This window comes from Myxocyprinus asiaticus, chromosome 11, assembly GCF_019703515.2.
Source record: "Myxocyprinus asiaticus isolate MX2 ecotype Aquarium Trade chromosome 11, UBuf_Myxa_2, whole genome shotgun sequence".
In the NCBI taxonomy this organism is placed as follows: Eukaryota; Metazoa; Chordata; class Actinopteri; order Cypriniformes; family Catostomidae; genus Myxocyprinus; species Myxocyprinus asiaticus.
In genome coordinates, this window is record NC_059354.1 from 19495158 (window position 1) to 19521396 (window position 26239).

At 37.4% G+C, this 26239-nt stretch overlaps 2 protein-coding genes across 2 annotated transcripts in view; one reads left to right on the top strand and one right to left on the bottom strand.

Moving 5' to 3' along the window:
* The window catches only part of fev (FEV transcription factor, ETS family member), a 312131-nt gene that overhangs the window by 160566 nt on the left and 125326 nt on the right, over positions 1-26239 (top strand). The gene's annotated exons all lie outside the window — the stretch shown is intronic.
* Positions 1460-21497, bottom strand: wnt10a (wingless-type MMTV integration site family, member 10a). Its single transcript, XM_051710039.1, has 4 exons — positions 21157-21497; positions 19791-20053; positions 14438-14811; positions 1460-2694 (listed from the first exon to the last, which is right to left on the bottom strand). Exons 1-4 carry the CDS (start codon positions 21324-21326, stop codon positions 2227-2229), a joined length of 1275 nt encoding a protein of 424 aa, XP_051565999.1. The 5' UTR covers positions 21327-21497; the 3' UTR covers positions 1460-2226.

The following is a 26239-nucleotide window of genomic DNA, read 5'->3' on the forward strand; positions in this document are numbered from 1 at the left end:
TCTATTTCCACCTTCAAATTTCAATTAAAGACGTATTTTTTCTTACATCATTTCAACTCCATCATTAACTGTTAATTGATTTTTTTTTTCTCTCTATGTATTGTTGCTGATAAGTGACCTTGAGCTCTTGGAAAGGCACTATATAAATAAAACATATTATTATTATTATTATTATTATTATTATTACTGTACATTTCAGTGCTGTGTAATGTGAAGTGTGGTTTACTTTCTGCACACGCAAAGAGGGTGAATTGGTATGTCAGCATAACTCTTCAGCCAATTATAATGAAGGTCTTTATTGTTTTACAAATATTAATTTACCCACAAAATAAAATAACTTATATGTTCAAACTTAAAAAAAAATCTATACAATAAAAAATGCATATTATCGCGTTCGCCCCGCACAATATTTCATTTCAGTAATTTCTCCAGGATATAGTTCTAAATGTGCAAACAATCAAATTGAATGAAAATTTTGTCTCTAAAACAAACAACAACAGGAACTCTGAAAAACAAACAAACAAACAAACAAAAAAAAATATTAAATGACAACTCTAAATTGAATTGACTCAGTATTCTTTTACAAATGCATTTTTTATATATTGTCATATATTTGAACATTGTGAGAAAATGACACAAATAAATAAATACAACAAGAAAACAGAAAGAACAGAATAGAAACTTGTCACATTAAAACAGAAAACGAAGGATATATTCTTCTTTCATTATAGGACTAAAATAACTGTATGAAAAATTGTTTGGACTTCCCTTTAAAATCTATTGACAGGTGAATGCTGATTACATCAAACACTAAAGAAGTGTTCAAAAGCTTACTGTATATGGTTTTTATTGGTCAAAATGATGTGTAATTTTTTCAGAAATATTATCTACACAAGTGAGGCAAAACAGAAGAATTATCTATATAACGTTTTGCTCATGTGAATGGTCTCCTTAGAAAAGCAGACACCTTGAAACGTACTGTATATACGTTTTTTACACTGGCCATGAAAAATTCTTTTCATAAAATATCTACTGATATTTTACTACTATTAAATATCTTACCAATTAATGATGGAACAGAGTTCAGTTACTTATTATGTAAGGATATGAGCAATCTGAAAAGATGCTATAACTTAGAAGTGACGCTTCAATTTTGAATTGTCATGTAGAACAGTTAGCGGTGTCTCCTATAGTTGGACATGTAGGATGAGCTGGCCGAAGTCGAGATTTACTAAAAAGCTTGGTGTATTTAGGGGACCTATTGCTACCACATTATGGGTGTGGTGATCAGGATGTGATTATAAATTTGTCTAAATACCTAGTGACAATAAAAGCTCTGGTGAATTTATTCCTGTTTAAGTGAACAGAGGCACAGCCATCAGTTTGCAGGGAAACCTCATGCACACAAGTATCTGTAGAGGTTTAGTCCAGCTTCTTCTATAGGTTCAGTTTTATGATGTGTTTTAATGCCTTTGTCCAATGTAAATGTCCATATCCATGTAAAAGTGATGTCCTGGTCACCAGACAATTCCACAAGGACTGATCCACAGCTTGCACATGACTGAAATCCATTCATTTTACTGTGCTCTGCTTAAAAAGTGTAACTTGACAGGGCAAACAAGCCTTTAAAGACCAGTCAGCACTTTTACCAGCATTAAAGTGGTTATATATATATACAATCACTGGAAATATAAACAGACATGCTGGCCTTTTTGATTCAATATTCATTGGTATATGATACCGTTCATTAACTCAGAGTTTGTTTGGTAAACTCTTCTGAAAAATGGCTCTGTGCAAAGGTATATGAAACATAATTCCTCTTCTTTAAGTACCGGAATTCCATGCAGCTGCTTGGTGATATCATACAGGATTACGAGCCACTGATTTCTTTGAAAACCAAAATAAAACAAACAAAACACTGTATCAGTGAGTGCTCGGTTGGCAGTATACTCCACAATATATTCCTATTCTTTAATTTATTTAAATTAAAAATACTTTCTGTAATTATATGCAGTGCAAGTCCAAAATTAGTCTGAAATATTGTGCTTGGACCCATGCAGTGTGCAAGGACGAGCACACTTATCTAGCACTGAATTAATTTTAGTCCACATATGTGCTTTCCATTCTTATCATGGAAATGGCAGTTCATTGCAAAAGGGAGGGGTTTATCAGTCTTTCCCTAAGTTTAACGTTCGCATTTACACAGTTAATAGATTATTGCTTATTTCATTTGCAGACGCTGACCCATTCTGTTATCCGGCACTCCTCGCACACGACATAACAGCACCAATGGAACTTGCAATTGCAGCGTTCGCTGCGAGTCTGCTGTAAGATGTTGTGGCCCCGCCCACAGCACAGGCTCTCACAGTTATCCATGCCCTGACTGGTCTTGTTACAGATCCGCCCCTGCGTCCCCGCAGAGTCCGACCTTGGGTCCCGCTCACAGAAATCCGGCGACTTTTCAAAGTAGATCAGATCGTTTGCGTTGGCTCTTCGTCGATGTGTGGGGTGGGCATGCTCCATCTGACCTGTGTTTCTGTTGTGCGCTTTGATTAATGTGGCGATATTGAAGTGCTCCTTCAGCAATGAGCCCACCGTTCTGAACTCTGGAGTCACCTGCCAGCAGGTTTTGAGCTGACAACTTCCCGATGTCCCGTGGCATTTGCATTTCCTCCTCATGTGGTCCACCACAACCTGCACACAAGCAAAACAGAGGAGCAAACTGTTAATTTAAGGAAACTGCAGCACATCTGGGCAATACCTGGCAACCTCTGCCTTGCAACTCTATGATTGCACTATAACACTGATTTAAGCCCTATTTGCAGTAGTGCCAAGATGTTGTGGGTTGGCCAGTCGGAGTTAAGAGATTTCAAAGAAAAATGCATAGCATATGATGGGTAAAGATTCCATCTAGTTGGATGATATCAAACATGCTTGATATTTTAGAGCTGACCATGGAGTAAATCTAGTAGTGTTTGATGTTCCATGACTCAAATCTGAAGTCATATGGTGACCAGCCAATAGAAATCGAACATGCGGGCCACGATGCTCAAGAAACGAGATGCTGAACAAGTACTAACTAGCTAACAATTCACTCACCTTCAACTCGCATTGCAGTCTCTAGAGGCCATATGACCACCACACTGGGGTTGCGAGGTCATATTGGCTGCACCACCCAAGATAGCACCCAAATGTGCTTGGCCCATGTCTTTCATAACACAGGGGGCCCTATTTAAAGAGCGCTACATACATCTTAATCGCAGCGCTATGCAATACATAATTTGCACAGTCAGTGTCAGTGGACAGTGTCAGTCTGTGTCAGTGGACATGGCCATGAAGTTTTTATATTTTTGTGCAAGCATGTGCTAAAGTCTAGGCACAAGTGGGTTGGTGAAATTGTGCGCGCAAAGTTTTAATGGGCCAGGTCAAGTGCAATTTAATTCTGAGGTTCTCCTTTTGTTGCACCATATGCATCTTATTTTATATTCCATTCCCTGTGAAGCACCAGCGATATAAATGAAGACAGCACATTCATAAGATGTTGGTAGTGTAAATGGGCTGTAAGCAATGCATTAGAAGACTATGTTTTTTGTGTGTTTTAACTATGTTGAATGTCACTAATATGTCTATGACAGTGATACACTCCCTATATTCACATGGAAAAAGTGCTGCTCTTCAGAACTAATTGGAAGTAAGCTTTGCTAACTTATAGAGAAAGTAAGTATAATTAATCATATTGATCTACTGACACACAAATCATGGCAAGTCTTAACAGTGATTATCAGGGACGTAATTTGATGTTCCACTGTAATTTTAGATTTTGGACATTAATTTTATCACCACCTGCTAGTGGAATCTCCAAACTGGAAATGCAGAAACTCAGTTTAGGCTTTGCACAGAGAATTCTGTGTCTGGTTCTCAGAACACTTAGCACAATGACCTATTTCTCATGAAAATAGCAAATTGTGCTTTGCGCCACTTCATTAACACACATACACCCACAGTTTCCACACATACACCCAAGATAGCACAAGCACTCCTACCCACAGCCACTTACGCTTTGTGCTGGCACAAAAATTGCGCTAGACTTTGTGCTCTCAGGAAAGTTGCTAAGACACAGCGCGCAGACGTTGCACGTAGTGATGTGCTTAGTAGGGTCATGAAAATCAAGCCCAGAGTAGCAAGAACAACAATGGCAATTAAGCAATCTGATCGACTTGACAGTCGTGTAGTATGTGATCTCCAGTCATTTTGTGTGTGATGCCCAGAACCTAAACTTCTTTTCAGAAGTCATGTAGCTTGGCCCATTTCAACATCAAGGCCAAGTCCACACTAATCCATTTTCGTAAAAAAATAAAAAATAAATAAATATATATATATATATATATATATATATATATATATATATATATATATATATATATATATATAAATTGTTTCCTAAGGATTTTCCAAAGGATGCAGTAATGTAGAGTGTCTCGGTGGAGAAAAACATGTTCCAGTGTGGATGAAAGGCATAAATGTAGCAAAACCAATGTTTTTATTTTTATTTTTTTTATTTTTATTTTTTTTATGAACAATCAGCTGAGATTGTTCATATTAGATAAATCATTAATTTGTGATAAAAGGTATAAACTATGACTGCAAATGTACTAATACTAGTAGACTAATATATTTACTAGTATTACTAATGAAAGTACATTACATGGCCAAGAGTATGTGGATACACAAACAATATGTGCTTGTTGAATATTTAATTTCAAAATGATGAGTATTAATAGGGGATGGTCCTCCCTAACAGTTTCCACTCTTCAATCAATGCTTTACACTACATGTTGGAAAAGACTGTAGGGCTTCACACCCATTCAGACACACAAGCACCAATGGGGTCAAGCACTGATGTTGGGTGACGGACCCTGACCTGCAGTTGGGATCCAATTCATTCCAAAGGTGTTCAGTGGGATTCAGGTCTGGGCTTTGAGCAGACAAGTCAAGTTCATCCACACCAGACTCAAGACACCATTTCTTTACAGACCTTGCTTTGTGCACAGGGGCATTGCAATGCTGGGAAAGAAAAGATCTCACCCCAAACTATTGCCACAATGCTGAAAGTACACAATTCTTTAGGATATCAATGTATGACGTAGCATTCAAATTAGACTTCACTGGAATTAGGACGCTTAGCCAAACCTGTATATTAGAATGGGGAGTCACATACTTATGACCATGTAGTGTTTTACCTGAAACAACATTTTGTGTTATGTGAGCCTTTGACAAGATTGTGTAGAGCTTGTCAGAGTTTAGTTGCAGATGAGGATGCCCTGCTCACAAGCTCAGACCTCCCATTCTCTCAACAATGCACTCATCTGTCAGCCCCGGTTATAAACTTTTAGATCCAATTACCGAGAGGAAGAGGGGCCACCCTCACTACTGACAGATGCTCCAGCACCCACCCATATCAACAACACAAGCACAAACATTAAAGCTTAGCAGTCCCACATTTCACACTCTCTCTGGCTTCCTCACGCTCACTGCAGGACAAAACACAGTATGAACATCTTGAGAGATAAGTCAAGTTTTGCCTGTCAAAACTCATTGGATTAGGTTTCACTGTAAAAGCAGTCCTTGCTAAACAAGATGAAACTGTGCTATTGCATGTCACTCATTCATGGCTTGCCTCATGCTTTTTATTTTTTTTTTCTTCTTCTTCTTTCTGTTTTCCCCCTCCTGTGCAGTGGCATCATGGGAGAGGATCCATAACATTGTTTTTCTTTCTTTTTTTTTTTTTTTCATTCTCTGAAATAAGTCAAAACTACTTTTAAATTATCAGGGGCTGCAGTCTGCTGAAACAGAATGTTCTGATGATTTACGGACAACAGTTGCTGTTCACCTCAAGAAGGAGATCACTTTCAGCAGTTGTCAAAATCAGACATCTACCATCCATGAAGATCATGAATTGTACAGACTATAGTGTGCATGCTGGTAGTTTCTATTTCAAGCTCCTACCCACCTAGGTGCTCATGCAAATGCAGGAGGTCTCTGTTATATGAATGGGCTCAAAGTGAAGAGAGACAGAAATGAAACAGATATCACACCCTAACCTAGGCCAAAGATAACAAATATCAATCATAACATTACGCTCACAATGGCAAATCAGGTACTACAAAATCTTCACTGGTTTTGCAAACATAAACACAAGACTGTCAGCTTGATTTAACTCTGTCTGTATGACGCTACAATTCACAAGGATTGACCCGATCTAGCAGGGTATATCTGCATGTTTAAGGGAGTGAAATTCATGACTTTTTAATACTTAATTCAAATTCAAACAAGGATTTAAGACCAATTAAAAAAAAAAAAAAAAAAAAAAGAAATTAAGTCATAATTAAATAATTAGAATAAGTCATAGTGAGTTTTTAACAATTTTAAACAGCATATCAGTTTGATCAGATAAACTGTGTGAGGGGTGATTAGGCCGAATCAGTTCTGACCCCCAAGTGCTGATGTGATGTGGGTACAGACAAATAAGGATATTCAAATCCTTTCACTTTGAGGACCTGATGGGTATTTAAATCTCTCCCCTCCAGCAGTTAGGAAGTGGACCTGCCTGCTCTTGGCATGGATGGCCCATGCTGAGGGAGCTACAGTGATGAGATGAAAGATTGCAGGGCATGATTGTTCTCCTTCCTCCTCTACCTGGACTTGGTAGTAGCTAAGGGCAGGAGTGGGTGCGCGGCAGTGGAGGAAATGAGGAAGAGACAGGAAATGCTCTCTTGGAAGCTGCCGCCCAGCGTTAGTGACAACAGGATAATCTATCGAGTGTGCTCTGTCTAACTCAATCCTGGCAGGCTGTCTTGCCCAAAGAGCTTGGGGTGATGTGCAGGAAGCAGAAATCATTCCTGTGTCTGCCATGAACAGATTAACATCTTTAAAAGTGAAGCCTGTCAACTGTCTCTACTGTCCTGCTTGCACAGGATGAGACTCAATAAAACAATAGGCGTTTATCAGCACCATAGTTTCATTCAATGTATCCTACAGTTTCTGTAGGAATAAAAGCTAATAAATGTAGTAACTGAGGAACATTAGTTTAGAGTGTGAAGTCAACAACATGAAATCATATTTCAACCCTTAACTGAATAGGGATGGGCACTTCGAGTACTTGGGAATGACAGCAATGATCAATGATGAAAACATGATATTTATAATATATATATATGTGTGTGTGTGTGTGTATGTGTGTGTGTGTGTGTGTGTGTGTGGGTGTGTGATGTAATTAGTATTTATATATATATATGAAGTTCGGGAGGAACTTGTTCATCTAATCCTGTCAATTACATTTCATGGGTATATCAGCAGTCACTTACCTCGCTCAAGCGACATGCTTTCGGCATCCCTCGTCCTCCCTTTTGCCACCTCGATTCTAAACCTTGTATAACATATCTTCATAACCACATAACGGGGAACGCATGGCTCCAGCCCAGTCTCGTACTTGAGCACCACAGTTATGGACAGCACGCCAAACCTGTTTACCATATCATGCTCCGAGATTATATGAACCAGCGAACTAGTGAAATATATATATATATATATATATATATATATATATATATATATATATATATATGATATATTGATATTAGGACTCCTATTAAAATCCTTTTAGTTTAAACATTGCCCATCTACTCAGTTACATAAAACAAGACTTGTAATGCACATATATAACTAATATTGGCATTATATTAATTCTGTTTAACCAGAGGGAAATGTTTTGAAGGCTGTGCTGTAATTTCATTGGTGGAGAGCAAATTGAGAGGCACATCTGGCAAATTGATAGGCACATCTGGGCCACTTTAATTGAAGAAAAGTGAGACAGACTTTCCCATAATCTGGCACCAGACTGAGATCAAGCAAAACACATTGGTAGCACATTTGGACCACAGGCAGAATACAGCAGCACAGTTGTAGATGTACAGCCCCTTTATTAAGATACTTACTGCTGAATGCTTTTTCCTCCACTACATCAACAAAGCAAAACTAATATTTAACTAAACTGTAACTTTACCTTTACATCTACCTTTACATCTAATAATTTGGAATCAATCAATGATTGATACAACTGAGCCATCAATACTGTTATCACTTCCTCTTTTCTGAAACAAAAATTAAATTTACTCAAGAATACTAATAGAGACCAAATTAAACTGCATTTGCAGTGAAACAGATTATTCAGTGGTAGGTAGGGACTAATAATTATCTAGGTAGGGACCTTACTTTATACATTGGGATTTCATTTGGTGAAACATGTTAGGCTTTGATATCACTAGTTAATATTACTTTTCCTCAACTCTGATGCTGAGGTACAGAAAGTTAAGAAAGACCATTTTGATGAAAGAAAGTGAAAACAACTATTTTTTTTCTTTTCTTTAGAATCACACAACTTTAGAGTCGGCACTAAAATTCACAGGGCCCGGGACGTCATTTTTATGGTATAGCTCCCTCTTCCCCTATACACAATGAGTTGGTTACACCATAGGCTCTTAGTGGACCCCCCTCATCAAAGGGCCCAGGACAATGTTCCCGGTTGATGATAATTTGTGGAACGCTTTAATTTTCAGTAGTTAGACTGAAATACATTGTTATGGTATAAGTGGAGAGTCCACATAAGGTCTGGACAGAATGATGACAGGGTGGCTGACAACATGATCCTCCATCTAATAGCTCTTGATGAATTGCTGAATGAGAAATGCTCTGTTCCTTTGATGTTACAGAGGAGGCGTTCCATCAAAACCTCAATGTCCCAACACACGCCTTCATTAAAGTTTGATAGGTGTGTGATCAGAGTGTAATCTGTTTCCAATTGAATATGTTTATAACAAATTTATATCTATATATATAAAATAGAAGAGGAATTAATGTTACTAATATTTTAAGGTTAAACACTGTGCTTCTGTACTTTCCCTTGCCCTTTGCTTGCCTTGTTCTAAAAGTAGAAACCTTGCCTGGCTTTCCAACCAGTCTTCATTGAGTAGAAGGAGCTCCAATGAAAACATGCAAAAAATAATTTACAACCCTACTAGACGTTGCCATGTAATCGGCAACTACTGCAAACATAAAAACATGCCCTGATCTTTATGCCCTGCCTGTCCGCATGATGTGCCCAGCAGCAGTGGATAGGATGGCGAATACTTAACAATACAATTAAATCGATTCTCTTAATGCAAATTCCTTTTTTTTTTTTTTTTCAGTGTTGCCCTCGCCAGTGACAGACCGTTTAAAACTTGTATTTGGGGAAGGAAGGGCGAATGTCTTTCTACTTCCCGCTCTGTTTGATGTCTAAAATCTTTTGCTGGCTTTAAACATCTGTTTCCAAATAGCCAGCAGCCACTAATTAGAGCTTTTAACAAGACTGAACGTCGTGAGAACCAGAGGGTGGGCATGAGGCGACATGTACATCGCAATAAAGTCACTACATTCCTCCCAGGGATTGAGGCAGGGAGGTGAGCTAGTATTGGGTCTCATCCTCAAACCTGCACTGTAAGAGCTGTCTTTGGTCTTGCAAATGAAATTTTGGCCATGTATAGTCAGATCACGGTTGCATCACTTAGCTGCCTATAAAAGGGACCCAAAACAATAAGGTAAGTAAAGAACACATAAATGCATAATTTTTTTTAAGATCACATTTCTTTTAACAAGACAGTGAGTTTAATTAAAGATGGAATATGAATAATATGCCATTGTCATTCATATCTCACTGAAACGAACTTGAAAAAACATGCCAACACTAACATATTTCGGTAGCTGCAAAGTTTATTTTAAAAAAAATGTTCTTCTGAAAATCAGGTTCAGATACCAAATAGGCTTATTGGCAGAAGCAGAAGAAATATTCCTGAACAATGACTTCTCTCTACCATCACACCCTCACTGGCAGCTTGATCAAACACCACACCTCCTAATTGAACTTCCAACATTTTTTATTGATCATCCAATATAAATAACAATTAATCTGTTTAAACACTGATAACAATACAGATCCTTTGAAGTGTTGTCTCTCAAAGTCCACGAATGTGTGGCTTTTGCCAATTATATTTAAAACTGTAATAATAATTCTAAGAAAGAAAAAAAAAAACCCCTGAAACTGTGACAGTTTCGATCAACAACAAAGAATAAAGAAATATACCAAATTTACAGTCTCCAGAACAATATCAAAGCGGCTTTCAGTGTGCTAGAGTTTTATGCTCCACTAAAAAATGTGGTAAACCTATTCCTACTTGATCTAACCTATAAAACATTATTTTCATTGGTGTAACCTACTGTAGTCAGGTTGATTTAGCTAGGAGTAATTATATTTTGGACTTAATTTTGGACCAGTTAATTTAGATGTTACCACATGAAGCACTTTAGGTTATCTAACAGAACATTTCACAGTGTACCCTGAAAAAATGTTACAATGTCTTTCATGTGGTAACATCTAAATTAACTGGTTTGATTAAAGTCAAAAATATTATTTAACATGAATGAATCAACCTGAATACATTAAGTTCCACCAAACAAAATTACTTTAATGGTTAGATCAGGTCAAAATAGCTCCATATGTTAACTATTGTGGGTTACCACATTTTACAGTGTAGAGCAAGCAAAAGATAGATAGTTGAACATGAGAATTATAAGGAGCACTTTAGATGGCAAACATCATATGCTACTTTGGGACTGACAAAGTTTATTATGTCTGAATAATCAAGAGAACCAAAAATAAACCAATGGACCAATACAGAGACAAATTGGAGAAGAGGAAGCAGCAAACAATGAACAAAATGCAACTCTGCTTATGTGAACCAGCCATTGATGGGCCATCTGAGCTTATCATAGTCATTTACACTTTAGCTCTGTACCATCCTGATAAAGAGTGACAACAGATAAATCCACAATGATATCTTACCACCCTGTTCTAGAACACACAGCTGTTGAGCTGTGATCATGTGAGGAGCAGAAATATTTTTAAAAAAGGTCAAAGGGTTCAGATTGGTGCCATATGCCATAGTGAAGTTCTTAAACAGTAGTCAGCATGATCACACGGGAAGTCGGCATGCTGTTTCCGAAAGTTCCGGAACCCTAGGATCGGCAGCAGTATGCTGACTCACTGAAATACTCTATCTCCCATCTGACATATTTGGAGTGACTCAATCACAATTATTTTCCCTCGTGGTACGACTGGTAGCACATTGCATCAGTTGCATGAGAGACCACAGTTCAGTCCCCATGCAAACGAGGAAGTAATCACATTTGTACAAACAATCACGAGTGTGATAAGGAGGTTGCATTTTTATCCCTAACACTGCATTTTGTCTCTACTAATGGTTAAGGTTAGATTTGGGTTTTGGTTGGGGGTAGATTACATAAAATAAGCATTTCTCTTCACTGTTTTACACCCTGTTCAGTTGAAAACAATTCTTTTTACAACTGGCTTCTGGCGGCCTCTCCTGGATATGGATAAATGGATGTCACACTTGTTTATATGCTCTGAAACACTTACCGCTTTAGCCTCTGGAGGCAGTGTTTTCAAATTCGGTAAACGTATACTGATTTCGGCTAAAGTAAAATCAGTACACACTTGCCAATTTTTATGTGAGATCAGGCTGACAATAGTAGGGGTAAGAACAGAAGTAGTACATAAGGATAGCAAAAGGAGTAAGAATAGTACATAAGAGTAAGAGAAATTTGTACAATTAGAGAAGCAGAGGAGGGTTATAGTTATATCACAACTGATGGTGTCATCATAAACAAAGATATGAATGTATACACGTAGTACCAGTCAAAATTTTGGACAAATCTGACTGAATATACAGTACTGTGCAAAAGTTTTAGGCACTTGTGAAAAATTTTGCATAGTGAGGATGTCTTCAAAAATAATGCCCTAAATAGTCTTAATTGATCAATAAATGACATACAAAGTCCAGTAAAAATGAAAAAAAGCTAAATCAAAATTTGGTGTGATCACCTTTGTTTTCAACACAGCACCAATTCTCCTAGGTATACCTGGACAGTTTTTCTTGTTTGTTAGCAGATAGGATGTTCCAAGCTTCTTGGAGAATTTGCCACTGTTCTTCTATCTATTTAGGCTGTCTCAATGGCTTCTGTCTCTTCATGTAATTGCAGACTGTCTCATTGTTCAGTGGGGGGCTCTGTGGGGGCATTGCCATCTGTTGCAGGGCTTCCTATTGTTCTATTCTATTCTGTTTGCTAAAGGAATGTTTGGGAGTCTAAAATGTATATTTCCTACTGACACACTAAAGCTGAAGATATAACTAACCATCTTAACAAACAAATGTTTTTATGAAACATCTCAAGTACCTAAAACTTTTGCACTGTACTGTATGTTACTCGTGATCTTAAAGACTTACGCTTTACTATTTGAAATTAGTTTTGTAGACAAATATAAATTGTGCCTTTGTATGAATTTCTTATAAAATTTAATTGTATACAAAAATGCTTTTGAAATGGGTGACTTTGACCAAAGAATGAAGCAAATGCAGCCAAAAAGTGTGCAATAAACATGATAACTCCTTCTGTACTGTTTAAAGCATTCCTGGTGGCAGGGGTGGGTTTACGATTTCTGAGATCCCAAGCAACCGACAAACCCGGGGCCCCATTTTGAAAATTTTGCTTAAAAAATAACATAAAACTGATTTTAAATCATAATTTTAAATTCATCCTATCAGCCGTTGCAGCCAAGTACATTGAAAATGTTTACTGAAACATACAAATCTAGTTAAAGATAATTAATGCATGTTTTCCAGTTTTCCACAATAGAGTGATAAAAAAAAACATATTTAACTACATATATTTTTACAAAACATGTTTTTTTTTTTTTTTTTTTTTTTTTTATGAACATGGTGTGCAAAACCTACTACACTCGCTAACATTTTGGAAGTCCGTTTTTATTTATTATTATTACAACCCAACAATTATTTATTGTTGTCAAATTTGACATTGTAATTTGATACAGTATTATTATTACTTTGAGGATTTGTTGTAAACAACAGTAATATATTTCTGTCTTATTTAATTTACTTTCACCAGGAGCTTATATCCTGATGCTGCAGTGTATTGGTCACCATGTTGCAAAAGGCTGAATTTTATGTAAGCATCGTAGGCAACATTCGTTACAGTATTGTAACAGTAAACATAAAAGGCACGATGGCCCCTCAGCACACTACAGCAGAAGGGAAAAAGAATGGTATGGACATTTGTCCAGCGTGTGCATAGGAAAACAATGGAAAAACAGAGCAGACGCAGGCAAAAAACACGTTCGGCCCCTAACTCATCTGTGAGTGAGAGATAGCTTTGATTTGTTTAACATTTTTTGTTCCATTTGTGTTAATTTATAGTTATATTGACTTTACTATTATTCTCATGTGAGTAGCTGCATCCACACTATTGGCTAGTACTCATATCAAGTTACTATACATATATGGAGTAATGTGTAAATTTCATTTTGCACAACACTGGTGTAAAGTTTTATTCTTTATGAAAGACAAGCAACAAGTAATGACTCAGAAAAGTTATTCAGTATTTCACCTCTAACATGTCCCAATATTCGTCTCAATGCATTTTCCTTAACTACTCTACAGTTTCACTAATCTTCCACTCATTATCCAATTAGTCAAACAAAGGCAAAGAAACAGCACCCCTTCCATCCCTTCCATTACACAATGCCATCAGGAGGGACTCACTGATCAAAGACAACACCAGGGAAGGCATATTTTGATAAAGCTTAAATGCTTTTTAAACATTCCCAAATCCAAAGATAACATGTTTCAAAGAAGCACATGTTTGCATTTGCTCGAGCTGAGTTATTGCTCATTTAAGTGTTTTTCTGTTGGTAGGTGGTTCAGGGGGTAGATGCTGTTGCCTGGAGAACAGAAAAGATTCATGAGAGCATGTAATTGAGCATAGATGGGACACCAACACATGCGTTTCTGCGCAGGCAGGAGCTTGGGCAAGAAGTTCAATAAACCTCTCATGATGCCAGGGCCTCTCTTTTTAAAAACCGACAATCACGCAAACACAGCAAACGTACAAACAAAAATGTTAAGCTTGGCAAAACTTTCAGGGACGAAGCTTTCAAGAGTGCAGCTGCAACATGAAGCATCCCTTTAAGTTTAGCCACCGCTCAGAGAAAATCTGTTGCTTCTAGGTACATCAAAAGGAGGAACTCATCTGCTATTGTCTTCTTTAGTACATATGACATGGTTATAGTATCTTGGTGAAAAAGAAGCGCTCATCTTTGAATGGCACTTTTTAACACACCTCAAAAGAGAGAGTAAGCTGATCTGCTCTGCACTCTCTGGAAATGTAATCCAACACTCTGCTGATTCACTCGGGCTTAGTGTCACCCACCCACTTCACATCACACAGCGGACATAACGCCGTCTCTCACCTGCCTGCCAATTTTGTTGTTATGAAGTCTCATCCTGGAGTGAATGTCCCTGTACATCTCGCGGGAGTCCAGGAACTCCTTGGAGAAGCGTTCCCCAAACTCCACATTGGGACTGCAGCCGCCCCATTCCCAGGAGTCCTGGGGGCCGAGAGCATCGGCGGGGAAGTGTTCCATCACCCCATGGACCATCCCTTTTCCCCGGTTGATGGCCTCCAGCTGCAGACGGTTAAGTTTCACCCTGAATGCCTCCTCATCCCCTCGCCGTTTCTCATCACAGCCACAGGCCTTCAGTTTGCCCATAGCACAGGCGTTGGACACGGCATGCACCACACCAGCCGCCGCGATGGCGTAAGCAAATGCGCTTTCTCTAAAACCTGCCAATGAGACAATACAAGGTATTATTCATAAATCTTGTCTATCCACTGCCACTTTGCCCCCGATTTGTTCTCTCTCTGCTTTGTGCAGGAGATCGCTATCATACTCAGCACAAGAGAAACCAAGTGCCCTAATGTTCATATGGCATTGACAGCAGAACCAGTATATTGAGCCTGGTCTCATGAAATTTACATGAGCATTGCAACGTTTTTGCAAAACTGAAATTACATGCTTTGTTACACGTTTGGCTGCAGTTTTCAAGTGAAATGTCCAGCAGGGGGCGCATAATCGAGCGAAATGAGGTTGTATTCAGACAAAGTTTTTAAGGTGAATTTTAGAAGGAGATTTTAATAAGTAAAACATACCTCCCTAACCTAAAACTTTGCCCTAAACCTAAGCAATAGTGTCCGAAAAGATAAATGAGAGTTTAATAAAATAGACATCCTTAAAGCTAGGGTGTGCAATCTTTTCCAGAATTTTGTTTTGTTATACTGGTTGAAAGTCTCTTCACATCCTGATAGCAATCAATAATTTAAGTGGTCTAAATGTAAATATATATATATATATATATATATATATATATATATATATATATATATATATATATATATCTTCTTTGGAAGGGACAGGACTAAAAAATGATCGACCAGTCACTGCATTCGGTCCGAATGTAATGATAGGATGTCCTTCCTGTCTGTCAATCTATATTTGCATACTGCCACGCAACTTGTTCGCGCAGACAATCACACGTCATCAGCGCGGGTTCCCTGACACTGTGCAGAGTGATCACGAGAATGGAAGGCGAACCACAGCTACCTTATGTTCCTCCTGAACCACCAGTAAAAGGAAACAAGAAAAGAAAGACCGTGTTAGAAACTTCTACAACAAAAAAACGTCTGGATCAAGAGCGTGCTAAAAGCAGAATTAACATTGACATTGCTTTTTTATGCTGGAGGCATCTGCAGGACTCAAAGGGTCTGAAAAATGGTTGCTGTTTTTCTTTTGGACAGGTAATTACATGGTTTGATTTGTTTTTAGTATATTTTGTTAATGTAATGAAGTATTTAGCTCCAACATGTCTCTCCTCCTGGTGCTTAGACTCTGCTCTGTGTGTGTGTGTGTTCATGTGTGATAGAGGACGCGTGGCTTTGGAGACACCTCTGAAGCGAGGGCGGACTCTATGCTTTCAAAGCTAGCTTGTTAACTGCTAGCATCTCTGGATTACACACCTAGCTTTAACCAACACCTAACCCTAACCGACAGTGCTTTAAAATGTAAATTCGAAATAAAAGATTAACTGAAGTAACCACATAATTTTGTGTCGCTTCTATGCCACTTTCACTTTCGTGCGTCTTTGGCTGAACTTGAACTGCAGCCGTCAAGCTCAAAGTCCAACGATCTATCAGGTGAGCTACAAAGCAAGCTAAAGACATAGGAATAAGTGTGTATATGTAGGTGGGTCTGTAATACAAGTGTTAAAATGTTTCGTTTTTCAAATCATGTGTTAAAGAAAAAGAGTTTTAATACCATAACATAGCGGGGGGTTAGTAATTGAGTGAAAAATATGTTTTTACCAAATCAAAATCAGCAATTGTACTCATGATTTGTGTGACAATGATTAAACCACACAGCACCTCAACTGTTCATTTCACCAGAAAACTGCAGCGAAATGTAGAAAGTGGCACAGATGTCAGTTTGCAAAAATGTATATAGAGTAACGATCATTCTATGAGACCAGGTTGAATATATTACTCAACATAACATGCAGAGATAGAGAGACCTCACGGGCACAAAAAAACAAAAAACAAATCTGAACACTAAGCAGAGCTTAGGCATCTACCCAACCCTGCTGAAAAGACCAGCTTAACCAGAAAGCAGTTCCCTTGGTCTAAGCTGGTTTATTCTGGTTTGGTGCTGGTCTAGCTGGTGAACCAGCATAGCCATGAAAACTTGATCAACCAGGGTTGCGTTTCCCAAAATCATTGTTAGCCAAATATGTGCATGTTCCATCGTTAACTACAAGTTCACCAATTTGGTGTTTCTCGAAACCAAAGTTCAATTTAATATTTATAAACAGTAGGCTTTTGCAAAGTTGTTAGTTTGGAGCTATAGCTCTCCACCTGTGGTTACAAGCATAAAATTTTTGTTAGTTTTCATTTTTTGAGCGATATCTACTAAGACTTTTTTCTTGCCAGCATTTGTGACAGTATTTTTAAATTTTGAGGATAACTATTGTTTATGATTTTCTACTTCCTCCAAAAGTATTTGCAGTTCAGTCTTTGAAAATTGTGGTGTCCACGTCATGTGGACGACAAGTGGACTTAAATAGATATTAATCTTGAGCAAAATAAGCAACAGGTGCACAACAATAAATCGGTCACGCTCACCGCTTTTTTACTTAAATTATTTTTAATCAAAACTAATTTTTTTTTTTTTTGTTTTGTTTTTTTACGCTAATTGTGTTACTCCATCAATATTCAATGGTCATTCACTTTAATACCAGAAAAGGGCACCTTTTCCCTAAGGGGTGCCTCTAGCACTATTGCACCCTACTGGGCAGTACATTCTACTGTAAATCTTATTCCATTACATAGTCAAGACTTTGACATCCATTTAATCTCTGCAGAAGTTATTACTCCACCCCCTAAGAAATGTCATTAATGACATTGTTGAACCAAAGTGGTTCGAACAACAGATGTGCTGATTTGCGACCTCATTACTATGGTTTTGGGAAACAGTTGTGACTAGCTAGTCAGTTTCTCCAACGATGCATTGTACAGTGGTGGTTAAGCAGTGAGCTACATTGTTGTACAGTGTTGTTCTGGTAATGCTGTTTAGCAGATGAAGTCTTGCTGGTTAAGCTAGTAAAAAAAACTTGTTTGAACACCAGCACACCAACATTGCATGTTGTGGACCAGCATTCAAAACATAACATACAGTATGCTGGTGACCAGCTATGCTAGTTTTTAGCAAGAAAAGCATGTACATGCAGGAACAATAGGGAAGGTGTGGAGAGCTCTGGCTAACGTGGTTAAGCACAGACATGCCCATCTGTAAACAGGCTCTGCGCTGAGCTCTAAAACGTGGGTGCCATTAACCTGGCTACCGTTAGCAGCTGTTTGATCTGCGCTAATCATACGCTGCTCAGCTCCACTCATCTTGATTTCAGCTCTCATCCACCGCACTCTTTATTGGAAGTGAAGTGTGGCAAAGTCAAACTTTAAGGCTTTCCAACAAAATTTAAGAAATTCTTTGGCAAATAGATTTGAACACATGAGAGCCACATGTAGACTAACAGTAGTGAGTTATGTTGTTCTATAAGAATATTTAATTGCTGTGGGGTGTTTTTTTTTTTTTACTTTCCAGGGTTTCCAGGGTAAAGACGTTTACCAGAGGTGCCTGCATGTGCTATAGCCAGCGTTGTTGAGAGCTAATGGCCTCAAATAATAATAAACTGAGGTCTCATAAAAGCCGGCTCCCCTGAATCACTTTTAGGGACAGATGTGGATTAAAGAAGGCCATGCTTAGCAACATGAAAGAGCCCACTAAAGGCTAAATAGCTTATAGTTCCTTGTGCCCACTAGAATCAAAGGGCATTACTTCAGCATGAAAAAAATCTTGCAAAGTATACATATAAAATTCCTATTTTGCCAGTTAAAAAATCCCAAAGCCTGAAAGTTTATCAGGCTGAAAATGAAAAAGATGTATGAAAACATAAAATAATAATAATAAAATACAAAACAATAAAACAATGAAATCCTGTGACTTCTGCATCATTGACTGTCTGCATTCTTATGAATGCTTGTGATCACTGAAGACCTTTGGTTAATTGTACCTGATACTTCAAGTGAAACACAAAGTTCCAAGTTTGAACAAGTTTTAAACTGGCCATGACCCCTTGTCTTACACTTAAAAAGTGCGTTTATTGTGGACTGGGACTTGTCTTATTAGGTCTGTAAATGCAGCTTCGCCTCACCTCTGTGTCCTGTTTTGTCCAGTTTTAGCTTTTACAAATGACTAATAAACCCATAAGACCTAAATCAGGTGTGAACCAGTCAGTGTCTGGAGTTCGTTGCATTTCACAAAAATGCTTGCTGATGGTAGAGTTGGCCTTGGGGCTTGAAGCAAAAGATCTGAGATAGCTGAATGATTTTCAATTGATCGTTTCAAAACACACAGGAACTCACACCTATTAACCCACCCACCCACAATGACACACACACACTTGACACACACACTCAAGCAGAGAGGACTTTCATGCAGAAACACACATAAGCGCACAAACACAACCCAGCTGATTTTTTTTTTCGTGCTATCCTCTCATGATTCTATGGGGGGCAAACAGCACTTAGGCACACCCAGAAGACACGGACATGGAAATGCTGTTTTAGATTTTCTTCCAAGCCAATGAAAGACCTGGAACAAATCAATCTAACAAATAATTTAAAGTGGAGGCATGCCCGGCTGCGCTGATGGTGGAGGAAGTGGGAAAATGAATTAAAGATTGAAGGAAACTGTCACTTTGGGTTACAGAAACTAACGAAACAGGTTTATGGTTTTGCCACTGAGGGTTGGGAAAATGCTGAAAGCAAATTCACAGCACTTGCACAGAGTAAAAAACATTAGCTTAGGGAATCCCTCATGCAGGATACTTTCATTTTGCCTTTAAGAGATATGTCAATGGCTGATAGATCTTTCCTGCAATCAAACATGTATTTGTGTTTGCTTTACACAAACTTGAATTATTTACCAATTTCAGTGTCTGCCTTACATGCTACCAATCAAGCCAATTTAGCAATTACGTAGTTAATTTGAAAACCAATTTTACTGCTTCTGCACCATGAACCCAAGAAAAGTATGGGCCACAAACATTTTTCAAAAAACACCTTCACATCTCCCAAAATGGTAACACACCCAAAGTCAATTTGGTTACTTCTCGTTAAACCTAGATTAGGTTGATTTGTTTTCTTCTTCTTACCCCTGCTGAAGACAACACTCTCGTATGGGATCTTGTTCCTGGTCTCCAGGCTGGAGCAGTTCCAACGATGTCCTCTGAACTGATGCTGGCACTCATGAATGGCGATCTGGATGCCCTGTATGGCAGAGGCTGTCACATCTGGATGTCTCATACACACGTCCAGCTGTTTCTTTGTCAGGCCGGGCAGAGTCAAGCACACTGTGTTGGCGTTGAGAATAGGGTCAAAGGGGATCTTTAGTCCCAGGATCTCATTTGAATCTGCCCTAGAAGAGAAAACAGAACCTTATCAATGTCCAACCCAAATTCATCTGCAAATATGTTGAAGAAGGTTCTAAATTATACAGACTATGTGTTTGATTATATGTTCTTCTAATATTGTATTGTATGAGTGCATTAACATAACAAGACTTTATATCATTTTACAAAAAGATTTCTCATTACTGGGTCAGGCAAAACTGCTGTGACATACATTAGAATGACATAGGAAGCACTCAGGAGTTAATGGCCAATACAAAATACACCATGTGCTGGAAATAGATAATATAGAGCATCAAAAATCTTTGCAGTAAAGATTTATTATTATTATTATTATTATTATTATTATTATTATTATTATTATTATTATTAGATTCAATTAGTTTACTTGACAAATGGCAAAAGAAACGTTTTCCATAACAGCTATAGTGAAACTATATGGTTGGTTAAAGTAAACTACAAACTAAAAGTACAAGCTACAATATACACTGAAAAATGTTAAACTAAAAATGTGCTTCATGCAGTAACATCTAAATTGATTGGTTTTATTCCAGTCAAACATATTAGTTAACATCTCTGAACCAACCTCAGTACATAAACTACACAAACAAAACTCATTTTAAGGATTAGATCACGTAGAAATAGCTCCTTAATAGGTTACCACTTTTTACAGTAATTAATAGTAGGCTACAAACTAAAGGAAAATGCATCCAAACTATAACAGAGTGCTCAATAATACCTTTAATGAAGCCATCATTCCATATGATAATATTAAAATCTATTAGAACCGAATAAAGTAGTCCATCTCACTTCTAAGTACTTTAGGAGCAGTATAAATTATTGAAACATTTTCTGAGAACATCATAACTTCACTTTGCACCACTTTTTCCAAAAATGTCAAAAACAATACCAAGAACTGTTTCTAAAGTGCGTTTTAAAAACAACTTAGTCAGAATGCATAAAAGCAGAATGCCATATCACACAAGGACTAGCCTACATGCAATTCTGAATTTTATATAGTGCGCATTGCACGCAAATTCATGCAACGTGGTGAAAAGTTGCACATTTTCACAATAAACATAACAGACATAACAACTCAGCAAGTTCTTACCTTTGAACTAGAAGCGGCGACAAAGCCAAAGAACAGAAGAGTCGAAATAAAAAGTAATCCATAGTGCTGCTGCTCTTCTGCAAAACTCTATCACAACTCTTCCGCTTTAAGAGAAGATCCGTCCAGTGTGCGCACAGACACTGCAGAGCGATGTGTGATCCCTCATTCATGAAACCTATAGTTTCAGTCAGGTGCTTCAGACGCTGCTCGGAACACTTTACAACTCTTTTGATGGTGCTTTCAGTTTGAAGAGGAATGAATGAACATCTGCAGTGACGCTGGCAAGATCCGCTGAGCACTCATCCGACACAGGACACACATGTATACATCAGCACTCAGACTGAGCAATCTGCCGTCTTCAAGACTTCTGATTTTTGATGGCACTTAGACTACTCCACTTTACTCTCTGCCAGCCCACCTCTACGTCAGCACACTCTCACACACAGCAGACTGTCATGCAGGACAAGTGCCTCATTAGAGAAATCCAGATTTTGAGCAGATAAAGAGGGAAGTTTGGACAGTACCCCTTACTGAGATGTGTTGGGTTCTTAGACAGAGTGAATATCATGGCTAGGTAGAATGGAAGTAATCTGATAAGGTGAAAGGGTATGTGCAATGTGCATTCATGATATGAATAATAATAATAATAATAATAATAATAAACTATACACACATAAATATAGTGTAGATCTATCTATCTAATCTGTCTGTCTGTCTGTCTAGAGAGAGAGAGAGAGAGAGAGAGAGAGAGAGAGGTGCCTTGATATTTTAAAATTAACTTAATAATTTCTGTACAATTTATACTTACACAGTAATATCTAGACTTAATTCCTAGTCTCTTTTCTTAGTGTTTGTGTTACCTGGAAAGGCAATTATGTTTACTGTATTTACAACAAACTTATGACAAATGCAATATTCAACCACAGCTTACATGCGGAGTAAAGAGCCAAAAGCCCATTAAAGCTGAAACCTTCCCACAGCTTTTGTAATGTTTGAATTCCATATGCACCTTTGTAATTCTTCATTTTAGGACTTCAAAGAAGAGTGTGTGCATAGTGGTATCAATAAAGCAAATCACAGAGCTTTACTTCAGTATGGCAGAGAGAGGCTTTAGTCACAGTGAAGTCACTGGATGGAGTTGCTATGGTTTAAAACTGCAGACTTGAATGAGGGCGAATGGCCCACTCTGACTCAAAATGACTTGATAACCATCTCTGTCTTCAATTTGGCAACCAGCAAAGCTCAGCTTTTATTGCTAGTTCATGACAAGTTAAAAACATTACAATGGACATATTTCTACTCAAGGAAGATGTCACAACCTTCAGGAAAACAAAATTCTGCTTCCTTCTGGAGTGGAGCCTTGCCAATAGATCTGTGGTCAAGAATTTAGCACATGCTGATTTTAATTGTGTCCAAGTGTTAACCGAGGAACCCCATTTTGCTATGATCCGTTTAATCCTAAACATTAAAGTAATTAAGTAACAGCATTCACTCACAGCCAAATAACCCTCCTGATCATAAGTTAAATTGCTATGAAAGGACATAATTTAGTAAAAAGGCAAAATCATTACAGTAATTTTACATTGATTAATCATTAAATAATTTCTGCCTTGTGATGTAATGACTCATATGAGTTTCGTTCATTGATTGTACTGATTACCAGAAGAGCCCCAAGGCAAAAGATAATGTTGTCTTGGAATTTCCCACGATAGAGAGGTGTGTTGAGAGTAGCGTGCACTTTTCCTTCGCGAAATGGTATTGTACATGGTAATAGCTCTTGTCCTTGTCTGGATGGCCCCACAAGGGACATTTGAATTAGTCATGGTCTGCTAGGTTTCAGAACTTCTCCAAGAAAGTATTCACGGCTGATTCAGTGCAGGCAGTGAGGACACAGAAAGCAATTTGTCACAAAAATGATGGAAGAAATGTACAAAATATGTACCCAGACTGTTTAATCCCTCTCTACTCAGAAAGTGTTTTCCAATCAAGAACATCAATAATCAGAATAAGAAAATCATACAAAGAAGAAAAACTCTTTTCTATATTGTTGGTGTTTGTTATAATTTATTTCAGCTTATTTGCCATATTATTCAAATTTGCTCAAATTTTCTGGAGAACAAAGAGAAATGATGGACTGAATTAGAAAGTTATCCAGTCACCAGTTTTACAGCATACATGAGTGGGCAAAAAATGTGAAGCTACAGGAGAAACAGAATAGAAGGTAAAAAGATCAACACTGCAATTACCGGGGCTCCCACAGGACAGGTCTTAGGAAGAAGATTTTTAAAATAATTCGAAAATTCAACTCCATACCATGGAGAAATTACACATCTGTGGAGAAATGCGTTTTTGCAGGGAAACCTTTTCATTTTTAGAGTAGAATAAAGATGAGCATTAGTTTTTCCCAAAGTAATAATTGTCTCTTTTTAGTCATTAAGCCATGAAAGCATGATGGGAAAAGGACTTTTTGATTGGTCTAATGGTGTAGGTATTGGCTCCTTTGACAGAAAGTGAGAGCTGAAAGAATAAGAAAATAAGCATTGTATGAAACAACACAGCATGTGCAGCTCCCAAGAACTGTTGCCCTCTGATCTGCTTGTTGATATGTGGAGATGGAAATGGTTGTAATCAATTAAATGTCCATTGTGTTGGATCAAAACATTTGGGGGATTAGAGAATTTTTGTTATTGACTGTCTTAGCAACCCAAACAAAGAGTGTCTTGTGCTGTTTAAGAGATGCCTTGAATTGGCAGTAAAAGACCTTTATAGGCCATGGAATGATGTGGTCTGTTTTGATTGTAGTTACGTTTGTGAAACTGTTCACTGGCATTGTGGTATTAGTGGTTATTTATAATGTACACTAGCTGTTTGACTCAATGACACGCTAACTCACTTTGAAAAAGCACAACAGGAAGTCTTCTCTTTGATGGAAACCTGTAGCTAATTAAGAAACATTAAAATATTAATTTCAAAGGCTGAACATTATTCCGCAATAATAAACATAAATATTTCAGTGGTTAGGTTACCGGTAATGGTTTATATGTAGTTTACTGATAATTCAAATATTTATTTGTTTAATAAATTTGTACAAATGTGTGTCCTATTTAACCATAATGAACTCCATGCCATTTATTTAATTCACTTTTTTTCCATTTAAAAATCCTGATATTGTAGGCTAAGAATATTTATTATTATTATTATTATTATTATTATTATTATTATTATTATTATTGTATTTTTATGTTTTTTTTAATTTTTTTTGCCAACACCCCTGAGCAACATGGATATAATAAGCTTTTCAGAGTTTGGCGAGGACAATTCAGCTATTTTTTTATCTAAGGTATAAAAGCACATTATAAGTGAGGATAAAGAATGCAGAATGGTTGCAACATCGCCTGTCTATGTATATTGATAAAGTATGCAAATAATTGACTGCACTAAGTAAATAATGCCTGAGTAAGTGAAACTGTGACAGTTTAAAAGTGATATCTGAAGCTCCCCCTGCTGGTCACAGGAGCCTCTTAGCATCTTCTCTTCGGAGAGCAGAGCACAACAGCTTCTTCCACAGCTTCAAGTGGCTCACCATTTTCCTTTTGTATTGATTTTCAGAGATCCCTGCTGTTGGATACTTGTTCAGATGCTGAATCATGACTATTTAAAAACAGCAGAGCGTTGCTTGTTTTCTGTATTGCTTGAGTTACAGGTGGGTATCACTTATTGAGCAGAATTAAGCCTGTTTGTTGCTTTTCTTGGTACTGTGAACATATTTGGGTTACTGCTGCAGATGATATGACTATAGAGGTGTGTGATGCAGTCCAATGTATTAGAGATAAGAGAACGTTTTTGCTATATGACAGAAATATGCCCAGATTGGGTGGCTGTGTGCCACTATTTTGTATATAGAAAAACTGGCATTCTTTATAGTACTTACAGATAGGGGTCCAAAAGTCTGAGATCACTATTGAAAATGCTTCTGTGATGCATTTACCAATGATAATATCATCATAACAATTAGATTAAAAGTTGAATTGAAACATTAACTTGGGCTTGAGAATCCTTTGTATTTGGTGTGTCCCACCTTTTGCTTTAATGTAATATCGCCAATGTCACAAAATTGTTTATATTATTAGTGAACTTGAAATAGAATGTTAAATATTTCCTCTTCATTTTACATCAAAATATTTTTTTGATTAAATTAGATATTGAATCCCAGATTTGCATTGTGGCCTTTTGGACCCTACTGTATACAGTATGTACCGTATGCACACACTTTATACAGAAAACAACAGTGTGCAAAGTATGGTATACATAACCATTTCACAATTTTTTTAAGATTTCATCTTATGCTGAGGCACATTCACAAGCAATCTCTTTATCCAGAAAATATGGAAGCTTCATCCCAAATGAGTTCTGCGTGCTGGTGTTTTCTGATTTGGAAAAAGAAAAAAGATTACAAAAAAAAAACAATGGCAGACAAAGAGAGAAAGAGATGGGTAATTTAAACTTCAAGAGTATAAAACTGATATTCTTTACCTGTGAATTGTGGTCATCAAATAGAATGTTCACCCAAATATAAACATTTGTAATCATTTACTCATCACCATAATGTTGTTCCAAATCTTGGAACTTGATTAGAAATGTTGTTCCAAATCTTTCTGTCTTTTATTGAACACAAAAGTAGATGTTAGACAAAATATTAACCTCTCAATTCACTTTCACTTTCATAGCACCTGTTTTCCATACTATGAAAGTGAATGGTCACTGAGGCAAACATTCTGCATAGCATCTCCTTTTGTGCGACATGAAAGAAAGTAATATCTTTCAAACAACATGAGGGTAAGTAAATGATAACAGAATTTTCATTGTTGGGTTAAATATCCCTTTGAAATGATGTTGAAGATAACAGAATGAAGAGTTACTCAGAGGACATTCACAAAGAACAGCTGGAGACGGTGAACAGTTCTGACCCTGCAGGAGGTCTACTGTACATCAAGATTCTATGAGTAAACCTCCCAAGATGTTCTGCGCTCAACAAACACACTTTAACCATCTAAAAGGACTTAAAAAGGTGCCAAATCAAACA

Excerpts from the sequence above, each read along its gene's own strand:
- wnt10a (XM_051710039.1), bottom strand. The coding sequence starts at position 21,326 with ATGAATGAGGGATCACACATCGCTCTGCAGTGTCTGTGCGCACACTGG. Across the intron at positions 20,054-21,156 it reads TCGCCGCTTCTAGTTCAAAG|GGCAGATTCAAATGAGATCC; the intron begins GTAAGAACTTGC and ends TTTCTCTTCTAG. Across the intron at positions 14,812-19,790 it reads GAGTGTTGTCTTCAGCAGGG|GTTTTAGAGAAAGCGCATTT; the intron begins GTAAGAAGAAGA and ends TCTCATTGGCAG.